General features: G+C 34.6%; 1 protein-coding gene across 1 annotated transcript in view; it reads left to right on the top strand.

Annotated features, from left to right (window-relative positions):
- The window catches only part of Hsf2 (heat shock transcription factor 2), a 41417-nt gene that overhangs the window by 12219 nt on the left and 12708 nt on the right, over window positions 1-16490 (top strand). Inside the window, exons 2-7 of the mRNA XM_013035112.1 lie at window positions 7272-7380; window positions 7522-7649; window positions 8392-8516; window positions 10751-10826; window positions 14573-14634; window positions 16083-16170. Of these exons, the coding sequence (XP_012890566.1) occupies window positions 7272-7380; window positions 7522-7649; window positions 8392-8516; window positions 10751-10826; window positions 14573-14634; window positions 16083-16170 (588 nt within the window). The remainder of the gene's footprint in view (window positions 1-7271; window positions 7381-7521; window positions 7650-8391; window positions 8517-10750; window positions 10827-14572; window positions 14635-16082; window positions 16171-16490) is intronic.

Genomic DNA, 16490 nt, shown 5'->3' with positions numbered 1-16490 from the left:
GTTCTCTGAGCCATCGGGGGAGGGGTGGGTGGGGGAGGGGCGACCTCCTAACGGTTCCGCGAGGACGGAGCTCAGAACCGACCCCGGCCCAGGCCCGGGGTCCACGGAGCCCGGGCGGGGGAAAGGCCGCCGGGCCTCGGCCAGTGCCTGGTGCGGGAGCCCCGTTCTTGCACACTCATCCTCGGGCCGGGCCTGGGGATGGGGACCCGGAGCCTCCGGCGGGGTGGAGGTGGTGGGGGGGGATCCAAGGAAAGCTTTCTGCTGTGCGCCCCGATTCCACGCGCGCGCACACGCGCAACACACCCCTCTGTGCGCATCTGCAGTCGTCGCGCGGACCGAATCCGTCGCGAAGTAGGTAAATGACCCAGAGCAGGCTTGGGTTTTTGTTGTATCTAATCGAAAAAAATTAGACGAATTATTGTTTGGGAACGGGGCCTTTTGTATATACTACATCATTTAAAAAATATCACCATCATAAAAGTGCTAACAGACAGTAATTTAGGAGCTAAAAATGATTCACTAAATTTCACTACATGGTTACTTACAGTGGGAGCACCTTGTTTACTTTGTTCCTCTCTGCTGCTTCACCAGGATGGCCATGACCTTAAGCCCTTTATCTTGTGAAGCCTAAATTTCATGTCCACAGGTGGATTAGTGAAGAGGTGACCAAGACCCTTCGTAGTTACAACTAAGAGTCTAAGCCAAGTGGTTCAATAGTATATGTGTTGTAGTGTATATTCACTGACTGTTGGCATCGTTTTATGAAGAAGATTGGGTTTCCCTTCATAGATCTATAGATGTCTTCTTAGGTACATACAGTGCTCAGAAGAGTAAGCAAAGACTTTAAGAACAATGCCTGGCACCTATGATGTGCTAAATAAATGTTACCTCCTTTTTGTCCCTATTCTGTTACACTAATTTTCAGTTTTATTTACTTTTATCTTAATCTGTTTAGCACCTGAAACTACTACACAGTTATATTTTTCCTTGTATTAGACTCAGTTGTTCAGTTTTTACCTTGTGTTTAATTTTCTTGTGGTCAATAGTGTCACCTGTTTTTTTTTTAATCCTTTCAAGGGGATGCTGTGTTAAGCATTTCATAAATTCTGTTTCGTTGTACAGTGAAAGGTAAAATAAGAAAGCCAACTACCAGCATGTACTTAAAATAAATAGATGTCTCATGCTTTCCCTCAGTCAGAAGGATTAAAAGTTGACAGGGGAGATTCGGCACAGGCTGTTGCTCAGCCATGAATTCATATTAGAAACTGAACTGAGATACTCTTCCCACTCAAGTTACCATACGTTTTGCACTGTCTAGCATGGTATCTACCTAGACATATTAGTAATTGGTTTTAATTTACAGAGTATTAGACCTGTTGTTGGTTGGTCTAAAACATCCTCAGTTTAAGTATCTTGCATTTTGGGGCAGTATCAAATGTGGAGGGTATCAGACTAACCCATAGATACCTAATTCTGTGAATCCTAAACTAAGTAAATAAGTTACTTTTTATCAATCCCATTAAGACTCAGCTCTCGTTTTAACTACTCATTTTCTCATACAATAGGACAATGCGAATGTTAACTATGTGAGGTCAGTTCCATGCCAGATCAGCTTTTAATAAAAGTCAAGAAAAATCTCTGAAAAATGTAATGGGGTAGAAATGATGAAATTACATTTGAAAAGAATTATAGAGATTGATTTCTAGGCTTGGTGTAGTTAGATTACTTACCTGAAATTATATAGCTAACTCAGATTGGAAATGAGATTTTAATACATATTTTTGAGCATTTCCTATAGTTTTAAATGTAGCATAATCCTAAACAGAGGGCATGTGTTTAGCTAGAAGCAACTGGAGAAATATGATATTCAGACAGAGATTATAGAGAATAAATTTAAGTTGTTTTACTCATATTTGAAGAACAGTTTTTACTGTTAAATTTAATAATTTGTATATTGAATTGAAACCATATAAATGAAGGAAAGCATTGGCAGGTCATTTACTTGGTCAGTGTTCTTGCCTAGTTTTTCAGAATATTGAAAGACGGATTACTATTAAAGACCTCATACAAATTTGTTTCACCTTTTTGTGTGCTCTTCGGCATTCTATACTACTATTTTTTTTTTTTAAATCACCAGATGGATCACAGTGTACGTAGGAGGGAAAAGGAGCAAAACCAGAATTCTTCCAGTTTTCCTGTGGGATGAATTTAGACTTCACAATATCCTAGTATTGTTGAACATTCCAACAACTAATGGATTATTTTAGTATTCCAGAGTAAAAATAAGAAAGGCCACATATTTGGTATCTAACATGCAATTTAGGCCTACAGAAATTTTGAGAGATTTATTTACAGTTATTTTTATTTGTACACTTAGGAAAGATGAGCTACAGCCTTAAGGAATGAATGGTAAACATTAGGAAGTTACAGACTCAATTAAAGTTATAAATTTCTATTCTGAAGAATGTTTTTCATAATGTGGGGCTGAGCATTATTCTTCATAAGAATATTTTGAGTATTCATAGGAAGTGCCAAAAGGTTTATTTAGACACTGGCAGTACCAGCTGTTACTACTTCTTTGGAAGGCTGCTAACATTTGTGGTAAATCATAAGAAGGTACCAGTCTCCTACTGCAGTAGGTAATGGCTTTTAAAATGCTGAGGGAGAATGGAAAGAGTTCTGTGTTGCACTGTTTGATCCTCACAAGTAAGAGTTGACTTCAGATGCAAAAAGATTATTTACTAGTATTAGGTAGGGATTGAGATACATAGAATGTTAGGAATAATAAGGGGTATATGTGAGGAAGAGTAGATACAAGCAAGAGACATCTCTAATATAAACACAAGTTGAAATTCTAAACATATAATATAGCCCATTTGGCTAAAGATGTATTCAGTAAGTTAATCATAAATGTTTATTATGCATCTGTTAGGGCTAGTCAGTGTGTTAGATACTAAAAATTCATTCAGCAATGCAGCAAAGTGCCTGCCTTTTTGAAGTTCACATTCTAGTGGAGGATACTGATTTAAAAAAATAAAACAGACAAAGTAATATGATTCCAGGTAGTGATAAGTACCAGAAAGAAAATAAATTAGAATAATCAGAACACAACAATATATAAAATATTTAGAATGGGAAGTTTAGTAAAATTACTATTTTAGGGAATTGGAGTAAAGAAAACTAAAGTAGGAATAGTTTAGAGCAGCCACTGTTAATAGGACTGAGATAGAATGTCTAATTAAACACCTTTCACTGTAGGTTAAGATGCTGACCTTACTGAAAAAAGTATGGTCATGTCCCACTGAATGACAGAGAAGTCATTAGTATTGCACTGGTGGAATTTATTGGAAATCCATACATCATTACTCTAGGTCAAAGATTGACAACTATAGCTCATGTAGGTCAGTCATCTATTTTATAAGTAAAATGATCTTATTATCAAAAAGCCTAACATATTATCTGGCTCTTGAAGAAAAGGCTTGTCAACTCTTTACATTACCCTAAATAGCTGTTCCTGAGGAGATTTCTTACTAGAGAGATTTTTTTGAAATCTATGAAGTTGAGAGAATGATAAGGAGAATTGCTCTTTTGAATGGTTCTTGAGAACTAGCTTGTACTCAGGATTGTGCTAAGGTCACCATAAAACCAGAAAGGAGAACCTCTTTCTCCTCTATTTATCTCTGTACTATCTCTGCTGACAGACAAAACTTGGCATTATGACAGGAAAAGAAAAAATGTTTAAGCAATTCTGTTCCATATTTGAACAAAGAATTAATTTGGCATGATAATAACTGACACATAAACTGAGTGGCATTTGTAGCTATTTTAGGACAGGTGTAGTTTTTTACTAAGACTTGTTGAAGCAAGGCAGCCTGTGTGGTTGCTGTATATCTTTAGATAATGGGAAAGTGAAATCATAGAGGTAGGTAAAAGCAAATGATATAGATTCTTAAAGATAAGAGTCAAGAGGCTGGAAATGAGTGAATCTTATAAAATGATCAGTTTTCCCATAAACGACTGAAAGTAGTGGTGGTTCTGAATAGACTCGCTGTAGAAGTGGTGAGAAATTGATACCACTTTGAAGGTAAAATGCAGAGACTGATGGAAAATGGCTGTAGTTGGAGGCTGTAGTTGGGGATGGTTCAGTAGTGGTTCAGTAGTAGAGTGGTGCCTGGAACATTATAGATTCTGGGTTTGATTCCAAGCACTTCCCTCCACTCTCCCCACCCCTCCCCCACAAATTTGGCCTCACACACAGATTTGGCCTGGGCAATAGGATGAGTCCATTTCCTGAGACAGTGGAATATTAGAAGTTTGGCCATGTTTTGAGTATGAGGTGGGTCACTTTTATTATAGGCCAAGCAACCCTGTTCAGAAACATAAATGTTCCAAATCAGAAGCTCTCATGGATTTTTGGAATACTAACACAACTTAAAAAAAAAAAAAAGTATGTGTACACATTTCAAATTTTAAAAAAAATCGGGACTCTGAAACATTTCCAACCCCAAGCATTTTGGATTGGGAATAACCTATGTTTGAAAATTGTTTCCTTTTGCTTACATTTGGTTAACCACACATACAGTCATATAGACAAGACACCTAGTTTCAATAGCAGTGGGGACATACAGTGCTACAAAGAACAAGAATATTTCTGAACACCTTGACTGACTTCCATACTCCACGAAGTCCAAGTAGAAATGTCCAATAAATAGGCTGTTGAGTTTGACTTTGGCCATTCAGGGTAAAGTTTGGAATTTATGAATGGTCAGTTAGTGAAACCTTGGACGGTAAATGAGTGTAAGAAGAACATTGGGATATTTTTAATATTTAGGGTATGAAGACTCAAAAAATCAGAAGACTGAGAAGGAAGAGTGAGAAAACAGAAAAATTAAAGACAGGTCATTAACTGGTCTTTACTAATAAATAATAATTGTGATACATTTTTCATCTGTTTTAACTAAGAATTTGTTTTAAGATTTCTTAAAGGTCCTGTATATTTTAAAGATATTTTTTGCTATTGGAATATTTTATTCTGCTGTAATTTCCAGTTGTTTTTACCTATATACCTTAAAGGGAATATTTCCTGTCTTTGGAAAGATTTAAAGCTTTACAGTTCAGTATGTCTTGAATTGATGTGGAATTGATTTAAACTTCAGTTGCATTAAGTATATTCAGGCTGTTTCGTATCTTATCAACACCATCAAGTTCCTGAAGGTTTTTCATCTTTACGAACTGAAATGATATTTATTAAATAGTACTTGTCATCTCTTTGCTATTCCTAGCTTCTCACAAAGTACTTCTGTCCATCCATATTTCTGTTCTTAGTTGCTTACTTTTTGGGGAGAAGACTATATATAGACATGAATTGCTGAATCATGTTGTAATTCCAAGTTCAATTTTTCAAGGAATATTTTTTATAGCAGCTGCACTTTTATATCCTACTAGTGATTCATAGTTCAAGATCTTCAAGATTTCTTCATTTCTTCACCAAAATTAATTATTTAATTTATTGGTTGTGGGGTTTGAACTCTGGCTCTGGTCACTGTCCCTGAGCTCTTCAGCTCAAGGTTAGCACTCCACCACTTGAGGTACTGTGCCCCTTCCAGTTTTCTGGTGGTTAATTGGAGATAAGATTCTCATGGTCTTTCCTGCCCAGGCTGGCTTTGAACCATGATCCTCAGATCTCAGCCTCCTGAGTAGCTAAGATTACAGGCATGAGCTACTGGCTGCCTGGTTGTTTTTGTTTTTGTTATTAAATAATTATTCTAACAGCTATGTAGTAGAATCTTATTGTGGATTTGAGTTTCATTTTCCTATTGATTAGTGATTTTGAACATCTTTTCATGTGTTTATTGGCTACTTACATATTTTCATTGGAGAAATACCTACCTAAGCATGTTCATTTTTAATTTTTTTAGTGTTTTTGAATTTTAGGAATTCTGTAAATATTTATGATTACCAGATATATCATTTACAAATCTTTTGTCTTATTCTGAGTTGCTTTTCTACTTGGTCATATTCTTTGCACAAAAGTTTTAAAATTTGATGATAATATTGGATTTTTTTGCTTTTGTTTGTATTTTAGTGTAATGCATAATCATTGCCAAAAGCTCTTTGAAATTTATGGTTTTTGATGTTAATTTTTAGACCTATCATTCATATTTAGTTTTCTTTGTATGGCATCAGGTAACTCCCACTTTTTATGGTTTTGCACGTAAACATTCAGTTTTTCTGCTCCCCTGTCTTCTATTGAATGACTATGGCATTCTTGTTAAAAATACATTGACTGACTTTAGTTTTATTTTTTCTATTGATAAATATGTGGCTTTCTTCCAGTTCTATGTTGTTTTGATGACTATATTTTTGGGGGAGGGTGTTAATGAGGAGTATTAATCTGGTAGCCAGATGCCTTACTGAATTATTTTACATTTTTTCATTTTCTTGTGCTGAAGTGCAGTTATCTCTAATATAGATAATATTGAAATGCTAAGTCTCAAATATTACTAATTGTATAAATTTAAAATAATGGTAAATACTTCTTAATAGTATTTCAGCAAATCATGCAGCTTTTGGTTTGAGGTTTTCATCAGAAAGCTTAATTGCAGCCAGACTCTAGTAGCTTACACTTACAGTGATAGGCACTTAGGAGGCTAATACAGGAGGACCAAAGGTCAAGGCCATCCTGGCCAGAAAAATTAGTAAGACCCCTTCTCAACTCATGGCTTAGTACAGTAGCATGTGCCTGTCTTCCCATGCCAGTGAGAGCCTGAGATTGTAAAGATCATGCTTCCAAGCCAGCTCAGGAAGAAGATTGTAAGAACTTTGTCTCAGAGGGAAACTGGACTTAAAGCATGAATCTGTGATTCCAGCAATGTTGGGAAGCCTACAAGTAGGCACATTGTGGTTCAGGTACACCCCTAGGCAATAAGTCAAGGTATTCTACTAAAAAGAACCAGTGACACAGTGTTGGAGGTATTACTTATTACTCAGAGTGTAGCACCAGCTTAGCCGGTGTAAGACCCTTAGTTCCAACTTCAGTTCCACAAAAAAAAAATTAAAAAGTAAATTGCACTTTGGTACTTAATAGTAGTTTGCTTTTTACTGCCATTATCAAGGAAAGAATATTGGTCTGAAAGTATCTAGAACTGCCCAGGGCAGGATTTTAGATGTGTGTTTGTATACATATATGTATGTGTGTATACATACATGCATATGTATATATGTGTGTCAGAAGACCTTAACTAATTGATCTTTTCTGGTTTGTTTTTTAGAATGGCCAAAGTTTTCTGGTCTTGGATGAACAAAGATTTTCAAAAGAAATTCTTCCCAAGTACTTCAAGCACAATAACATGGCAAGCTTTGTAAGGCAACTTAATATGTGTAAGTATAGGTATCGATTTGTTTTACTGTTCTCAGCCACTTATTTAACTATCTTTTTTTATTATGATGGTAAAGGAAATCCATAGAAACATCATTACTTACTTTTGTATAATTTTAGACTAAATTTTTATTTTTTTTCAGATGGTTTTCGTAAAGTAGTGCACATTGATTCTGGAGTTGTAAAGCAAGAAAGAGATGGTCCTGTTGAATTTCAGCATCCTTACTTCAAACAAGGCCAGGATGACCTGTTGGAAAACATTAAGAGGAAGGTGAGATAACATGAACATAAATTTAAACTAGGGTTTAAATGTAGTTTATTAAGGATTTAAATGTAGATTATACTATAATATGGTTCATCAAAACTTTTGTTTCAGCTGTTGAAATTAAGAATATATAGGTATTGGTTGTTGAATTATTCTCCCTCCCCACCCCACTATTTGCCTCCTTGTTCATTGTACTGAGGTCTTAGTCCTCAAACATTTTTGCAAAAGAAAGAAAATTTTCACAATCTTCTGACTGAGGTAAAGGATCATAAATTTTAATAAAATGGCTCATTCCTCCTAAGTTAGATGAAGGAAAGTAAGCCTCTACTAGAATATTAGCTCTCTGAAAGAACTTTTTCTATAATGTAATTCCCTGTTCTATATTCAGTGCCTAAAATATTAAGTCCCTTTGATATCATGGATGGGCATCAGTATTACTAATTCTAAAAATTCAGACTGAAAGAAAAATGACTGTATAAATTAATTAAAATGTGGAATGTGTGAATAAAGAAGTTTGGTGTAGTTTGTCAGAAGGAAAAGGAAAATAAGTTTCTGTTCCTGGAAATTTAGAAGTAAGTGTTCCTTGCTTTCTCTCCTACCGAACTGTAAAGTTTATTATTTTCCTAGAATTCTGTCCTGCACTTTTTGAAATCACATCTAACTTCCTTAATGGGATATAAAACCTTCTTAAAATTACATTTATGGATGTTCAATACACATTTGATTATCTAAGTCTACTTTTCGAAAGGTTTCAGCTTCAAAACCAGAAGAAAATAAAATTCGTCAGGAAGATTTAACAAAAATTATGAGTAGTGCTCAGAAGGTTCAAATAAAACAAGAAACCATCGAATCCAGGCTTTCAGAATTAAAAAGGTAAAGTATTTTTCCAAATAAAATCCTAATATAGGGTATTGGGTATGTGTGTTGGAGATTGAAGGTGTTGGGTGTTTTAAGTACTATTGTTTTTCTGCACATATTTTCTCTATACTTGGGAAAATTAGGGGGGGGAAAGCCTTGATAGATTTTATCTTAATATTTTACATTAATCAAAAGAACATTTAAATCTAAGCACACCAAAAAAAAATCTAGTACATAAGTCTTGATGATGAAACAGTAGATCTATAAGTTACTGCAGAAAATAGAATTGTATATGGTATTCATACACAAATAAGGGTCCACATTAAAAAATCCTACATATTCATATTTTTTATTCTTTTTTTATGGCTATTTCTTAAAATTCCTTGATGTGACCCACTTCTTGGGAAAAGTAGGACACAATAGGAAGAAAAACAAATGAGATAGTTGGCCTACTTGATACTTACTTCACAGAAGCTTGGAAAACTGTTACTCAAAGTTTTTCAGAAACATTTTGTTTTACTGCATTACTAGGTAGCACTTTCCTACCTTACCACAATAATAACTTGTATGTATTTTAAGTGTGTTTACTTCTTACTAAGTAGCTGAGATTTTTTTTCTCTTTAATAGTTGCCAACAGCTTGAAAGTTATTTTAGATGTCTTCTTTCTTGTTTCAAATGTGGGACATTAGTTATGCCTTCCTGAATTATCTTCATTAAGAGTAACCTTGCACTTTGATTCATTGTTTGAATAACACTTAATCTTTCCCTTTTACGTATTTTTCTTTATGCCATTATTGTTTGCTGGCTTCTCTCTCTAAATATTTTGGACTTATTTTGCTCCTAAGAAAATTGTATCTCCGAATCAATCATTCTTTAATTCTTTTTTTTTTTTCTGGTGGTACTAGGCTTAGAATATTTGAGCCATACCCTCAAGCTTTTCATCCTTTAAGTTCTAATCCTTCTTCTCCTCTTTTAATAGCAGATAAGAGCATCTTTGAATTTCAGTAATGCAATAATCAGTAAATGATGAAAAGTCTTTTTTAGTACCTCTGTATGCAAATGAACATCTTTTATAAGTGCAGATTGAAGAAGGTGTCATTTGTAGAGATTAACAAAAATTGAAAAATTTAAATATTTTGTTATTGGATTGTCTTTTCTATCTTTTCACCATTCTACTAAGATTTAATAGCACAATTTCAGTTTTTTAAAGAAATGAAGGAAGAAAAAGAATTACTACTATTAGAGAAGTTATTGGTTTCATCTTTTTTTTAAGACGTTTTTATTTTTAATTTTTGCTTGAGACAATGTAATAGTTTTGGAGTTTGGCTTTAACAGTTATGGAATTCTCTCTGACATTTTGGGAGATTCATTTCTGAACATCCTCATCTCATCTAGAAAAATATGGTAGTGTTTCCTTTCTTGGCAGTGTTTAGAGAGGATTTAAATAATTAATACACATAAAATGCTTAGCACACTACCTGGAGCATATTAAGTGCTAGGTAAATGTCACTTACCTTTGTTTATAAGCTGAGTCATAAGGTCTGAAGTCAGTTGGTAGCTGTAGTTTAAAGGTTACCTTGTTTTTAAACATAAAGTACTGAACCAGATGTTCAAAAGGAGTAAATTGCCTACTACTAGGTAAATGTAGGAACTTGTCTTTTAAGTTTTGTATCTGTATTTCCCTAAGTAGTAGATAATAAAAAAGTGAGGGCTGGGAAGGTGGCTCAGTGGTAGAGCGCTTGCCTTGCATGCATGAGGCCCTGGGTTTGATTCCTCAGCACCACATAAGCAAAAAAAAAAAAAAAAAGCCAGAAGTGGGGCTGTGGCTCTAGTGGTAGAGCGCTAGCCTTGAGCTGAAGAGCTGAGGGACAGCGCCCAGGCCCAGAGTTCAGGCCCCACGACCGGACCAAAAAAAATAAAGAAGTGATTCTAGCATTGTGTTAAGATATCAAGATAAAGGTAATTGAACAAGTTTTCCTGATCTAATATAAATATGTAATATACTTTTAAAAAACAGGTATAATTAACTTTTCCAATATTTATTTTTTAGGAGAGGTGGGCAGGCATTTGGTTTTCATTATGGTAGTATGTATTATAAGCTAAGCTAGACCTTACTCTAGTCTAAGCTGATCTTGGTCTCATGATCTTTTGCCTTCTAAGTATTGCTTTAGTATTTTTAATTAATGATATTGAGATTTGTTTTTCTGATTAACTCTTATTTTGTTTGGTTTTTAAATAAATTATAACAGTGAGAATGAGTCTCTTTGGAAAGAGGTGTCAGAATTAAGAGCAAAGCATGCACAACAGCAACAAGTTATTCGAAAGGTAAAGATTTTTTTTTCCTCTGTGACTATAATTCACATTGTTTAGTAAATACTGCTTATGAGTAGCTAGTAATTGGGCTTAATTTCTTTATTTAATACATAATAATATGTATGTGTGTATATGTGTGTATACATATGTACATATACATGTATGTTCATATATATGTATGTGTATTTCTCTTTACAGATATGAAATCATATTAAACCAAGTTATGTATATGCTTTCTAATAGCATCCATTTCTCATTAACTAAAAATGATTATTTCATGTTCTCAGATATTTCAGTAGCTTTTAGTAAATGACATTTTGCATGGTAGAACAGTTTTAAAATCCTTTGTGCTGAGTGGCTTAAATGATGCTTGTTTCTTAGCATATGTTTATTATAAAACAATCTTTGAGAGTTTTATCTTTTTGTGGTTTTTTTTTACTGCTTTTTTTACTGGTATAGATGCAATTTTCAGATTACTTGACCACATTATGAGTTTATCAGTATTTTTTATTGTATGTATGCCATTATTAGTATATGTATATTTCATTTTAGGTATGTCATTATTATTCTATGCATAAAGCAAATAGTGTTGTAAAATAGATTCTGGATGCTAATTTGTAAGCTTAAAATCAATAGAAATGTTGGAATCCCTCCCTGGCATTGTGTGCTTGTGATTTAGTCTTTGTGTATCAACTTTGATTTGTTAATAAGAGATGAAACATAAAAGTCATTAAGGCAGCTGTTTTTTTCTTATGAGTAAACTAGACTAAGCAGTAGGTCTTCTTGTTTCTGCTTAGAAAGCCCTTGACTTAAAAGTAAGGCTCTGCATAACTGACAAAATCGGCATCTAGTGAATCAAGCTTAGGGCAGAGATGAATAGCTCTTGGAGCCTAGTAGATACAGTAGTTTTCTGTATTTTTCATTCATAAAATGAAGAGTGAATATAGTGGAATGCAGTTTGAGTATTGAACATATTTGTAAGCCTCTAAGACTCTACTTTTTTTCCCCTGAAGCATAGATAGGTAGTGGTTACATTGTATTTCAACTTTTTGTGAATGTTAATGTTGTTTGCTCAAATTTGTTTTTTTTTTGTGTGTGTTTGATTCTGATACAGGGGATTGAACTCAGGGACTAACACTTAGCAGGTGCTCTACCTCTTCAGCCATGACTGCAGTCTCTTTTTGCATTGGCTGTTTTTGAAGTAGAGTCTTTATGTTGGGACTAGAATGCCTGTGATTTTCCTACTTCTGCTTAACCATACTATGAGGATGCATGTGCCACTGTACTCAGCCATTGTGCTCTTCTCCCAAGATACAATAACAGGCACAAATCACAACTTCACCCAACCATTACTGAGATGGCATCTCAGAACCTTTCATGCTTAAGACTGGCCTCATATTTTTGATTCCCCAATCTATGCATCCCAAGGAACCAGGAGTATAGGATTGAGCTATGCACCAATAGTTTTGAATCTCTTGTGTGAGTAGAATTTATATAATGCCCATTCAGGAGGCTAAGATCTGAGAATCACGGTTCAAAGCCAGCCCTGGCAGGAAAGTCCATGAGACACTTTATTTTATTTTTTTATTGTGAAAATACTGTACAGAGGGGTTACAATTACATGAGCAAGATAATGAGTACATTTCTTATCGTCCGTGAGACTCTTTATCTCCAATAAACCACCAGAATACTGGAAGTGGTGCTGTGGCTTAGTGGTAGAGTGCTATCCTTAAATTGAAGAGCTGAGGGACAGCGCCCAGGCCCAGAGTTCAAGCCCCATAACCGACAAAAACAAAAAAAAACAACAAAAAATCTTATATAATGCATAACAACTAGTACTATTTATTCTGCCTGTGGAATTGGTTCTAACTGCTGTGTAATGTTTGGTCTTGGATTGAGTTTACATTTGTCAGGTACCACTTACAGGTCCTCAAGTTCATAAGTTGGATGCTGTAACTGTCTCCTCAGGAGAATAAGAAATCTCTACCTATGATGCAGAAGTATCAAAAGAGAACTAAGATAACCAGGTGGCAGTGGCTCACACCTGTAATCCTAGATACTTCAGGAGGCTGAGATCTGAGGAAGCCAGTTCGAAGCCAGCCCAGGCAGAAAAGTCCACATGAGATCCTTATCTCCAGTTGACCACTCAAAACCCAGAAGTGCTACTATGGCTCAAGTGGTAGAGCACTAGCTTTGAGCACAAAGAGGCTCAGGGAAAGCACCCAGGCCTTGAGTTGAAGACCTACAACTGACAAAAAAAAGAACTAAGAGAATATATTTAGCTGGTAATTCAATGTCATGTAACATTCATAAATTAAAAAAAAAAAAACAAAACAAAACTGAGGTTGACCAGGAGCCATTGCTCATATCTGTAATCCTAGCTACTCAGGATCTGAGATATGAGGATCACGGTTTAAAGCCAGCTCAGGCAGGAACATCTGTGAGACTTTTATCTCCAATTAACCACCAGAAAACTGGAAGTGGCGCTGTGGCTCGCTAGCTTTGAGCTGAAGAGCTCAGGGACAGCACCCAGCCCCAGAGCTCGAGACCCACAACCAACAAACCCCAAAAAACTGAAGTCCAAAGATAACCTTTAAACCTAAATATTGTCTTTATTTAGAGCTGTTTGCATTTTCACTTGCATTAACAATTTAATATCTCTAATGCTGTCTTAAAGTGTTTACATTTTTGTCCATTGAAAAGTTGTTATTGATTGTAAAGCAAACCACTTAGTAGTCTCTTTGGAGAGAGATATAAAATGAGGCCCTGGGTTCAGTTCCTCAGTACCACATAAGCAGGGAAAAAAAGCCAGAAGTGGCACTGTGGCTCAAGTGGTAGAGTGCTAGCCTTGAGGTGAAGAACTGAGGGACAGCGCCCAGGCCCAGGGTTTAGGCCCCATGACTGGACCCCCCCCAAAAAATGTTTAAGGTATGTATAGGCATTTTAATCTGTTTTAATCATGTAATTTACATTTCACAAAGCTGAGAAGCAAGTCTTCTTTAGAGTCTAGTCCTTCAGTCATTTTTGTTTTATATTCATAATCTCTCAGTGATACACTGCTTTTCATAGTTTACCTTTTTAGTGTTTTTATGTAGGAAGTTGACAGTGTAATTCCCACATATATACATAAGGCAATGGTTCTCATATATCAGTGTTAACTAAAATGCTTGCTAAAACATGTTACTGAGTTCCACCCTTGGAATTTTATTCTCAGTAATTGTGTAGGGAAGTTGAGAATTTACATACCTAACACGTTCCTAAGCGATTGCTGCTGGACTGTAGACCAACTTTTAAGAAACAAGGCTATAAAATATGAGCGTTTGTGTACATATTTTGATCAGTTTAATAGATTTCCTTACAAATTGGCTGAAAATCAAATCATTCTGTTAACTATGAGCAGCAAATTTTGGCAGATACATCTCCACTTGGTAACTTTTTCTAACTTGAAAATTTATGATCTCTTTGGAGAAAATTAGTGATTTCTTTTGCCTATAATTATATTACCTATTATGAAAATAATATTGCCTATCAAATATCAATTTACTGTTGTGCCTCATAGTATAAAATGTGACTTCAGCAAAACAAATAACTGATTTAAATTAGTATTTTTAAATTCATAATATGCACCCAACTTCCAATGTTGATGTGTGAGATACAATGTAATCTAGAATAGAGAACATCTGTCATCTGAATCAGTTTTATAAGACTTGATGATGTAGACTAAATGAATGGTTCTGTGATGTGTTTTTATTTTTCAGATTGTCCAGTTTATTGTTACATTAGTTCAGAATAACCAACTCGTGAGTTTAAAGCGTAAAAGGTAAGTTTTTATGATAAAACATTTGGATGTATATATAAACCAACAGTTTAGTGTCTATAACCATTAGTTTCTAAACATGAATGTCCTAGATTTGCCAGATGTACCAAAATAACAGTTCTTGTTAAATTTCATTCTTAACATCCTAACTTACCTTAAAGATTGAATGCCCATTATCTGAAATGCTTAGAATCAGAAGTGGTTTGGATTTCAATTTTTTTTCAGGTTTTGGAGTATTTGCATAAACATGAAATATCTTTGTGATGAGAGATATAAATCTGAACTTGAAATTTCTTTATGTTTTATACATACCTTATGCACTTAATCTAAGGTAATTTTATACAACATTTTAAATAATTTTGTGCATGAGGCAAAGTTTATAAATAAAGTAAATGAAAGGGCTGGGAGAATCTTTCCCCCCTTTAGGGACCCTGAAAAACTGAGTGTTGTGTGCTTGAATTTGATATGAAGTGAATTTGGAACATCATGTTGCTGCTCAAGAATCTTTGAATTTTAGAACATTTCAGATTTTGGATTGTCAGAATAGTGTTAACGTGTCTTCTTCATGCTGACATTTTCTTACATTTTTGAGTGCTAACTTTGTTACATTTTGAGTGCTGACTTTACAGATGTACCTATGGTTAATAAAGAATCTGTTTTTCATTCAAATTAGCATCTTAAAGTAGCAGTAGAAAATCCAAGTGAAAGGAAGTCTTAGAAAAAGAACCTTTTGTCAGAAGAAAACAATTATTTTATTTGATCTTTTACATTCTTAACCATAATTTGGTTGCTATACCTGTTAGTATATTAACTACTGTGGCCAGTGTCACATTTAAGCCAGATGAATAATTGTCAACAGGCATAGCTGGAAGGTTAAAAAAAGATTACCATCAGGTGCCAGTGGCTCACACTTGTAATCCTCTCTAGCCAGTAGACTGAGATCTGAGTATTGAGGTTCAAAGCCTGTTCAAACAAGAAAGTCCTCCTTAGACTCTTATCTAATTAACCACCAGAAAGCCAGAATTGGAGCTGTAGCTCAAGTGGTAGAGCACTAACCTTGATGGAAAAAGCTAAGGTACAGTAACCAGGCCCTGAGTACAAGTTTGATTATGATTAGAGCTTTGTGGCTTTAACTCTTCCATTAACTAGTAATATACCTGTTGATATTTTAGTATGTAAGTGTAGTTTATAAAGAACTGTATAGTCCAGTAGACATTGTGGTATGTTTCAGAGTTGTTTATATTGTATTTACTGTAACAAAAGTTATGTGGAAAACCAGAAAACTAAAAGTCTTAGTTTCATCCCTAATTTCTATTGCTAAGATACATAGAAGAATTTCTGTGTATTCTTACTGAAGATTTTTGTTCACTATTGAAGTAAACATTTTTCAATATAGTTAAATTTCTAGAAGGTTTAACCATTTATTTCTGAATATTTCTTCTGATTTCCAGGCCTCTACTTCTAAATACTAATGGAGCCCAAAAGAAGAATCTATTTCAGCACATAGTCAAAGAACCAGCTGATAATCACCATCATAAAGTAATTTTTCATGTATATTTTATATTTATTTTCTCAAACTAAATTTTATTATGGCAGTATTTCAAGGAAGTTAAGTGAATAATAATGTAAGTGTTCATTCCCTAGCTCTATTAAATCATTAAATTTTTTGTTATTTGCTTTAGATTATTTAAGTAACAAATTATTGCAAATATAATTGTTCTACTTGCCTAATTCCAAGTTTGCTTTTCTGTTTTTCTATCTTGCATTAATGTTAATTTCCATGCTGGTTTTTATGTGTTAACTTAGGAACAGTACATTATGTATGTATCTATCTGTAGCTGCTTTTAGTTGGTGCTACT

This window comes from Dipodomys ordii, unplaced genomic scaffold (assembly GCF_000151885.1).
Source record: "Dipodomys ordii isolate 6190 unplaced genomic scaffold, Dord_2.0 Scaffold204, whole genome shotgun sequence".
Classification (NCBI taxonomy): domain Eukaryota; kingdom Metazoa; phylum Chordata; class Mammalia; order Rodentia; family Heteromyidae; genus Dipodomys; species Dipodomys ordii.
The sequence above is the reverse complement of the archived record's forward strand: the minus strand, read 5'-3'. Positions and strand labels throughout refer to the sequence as shown.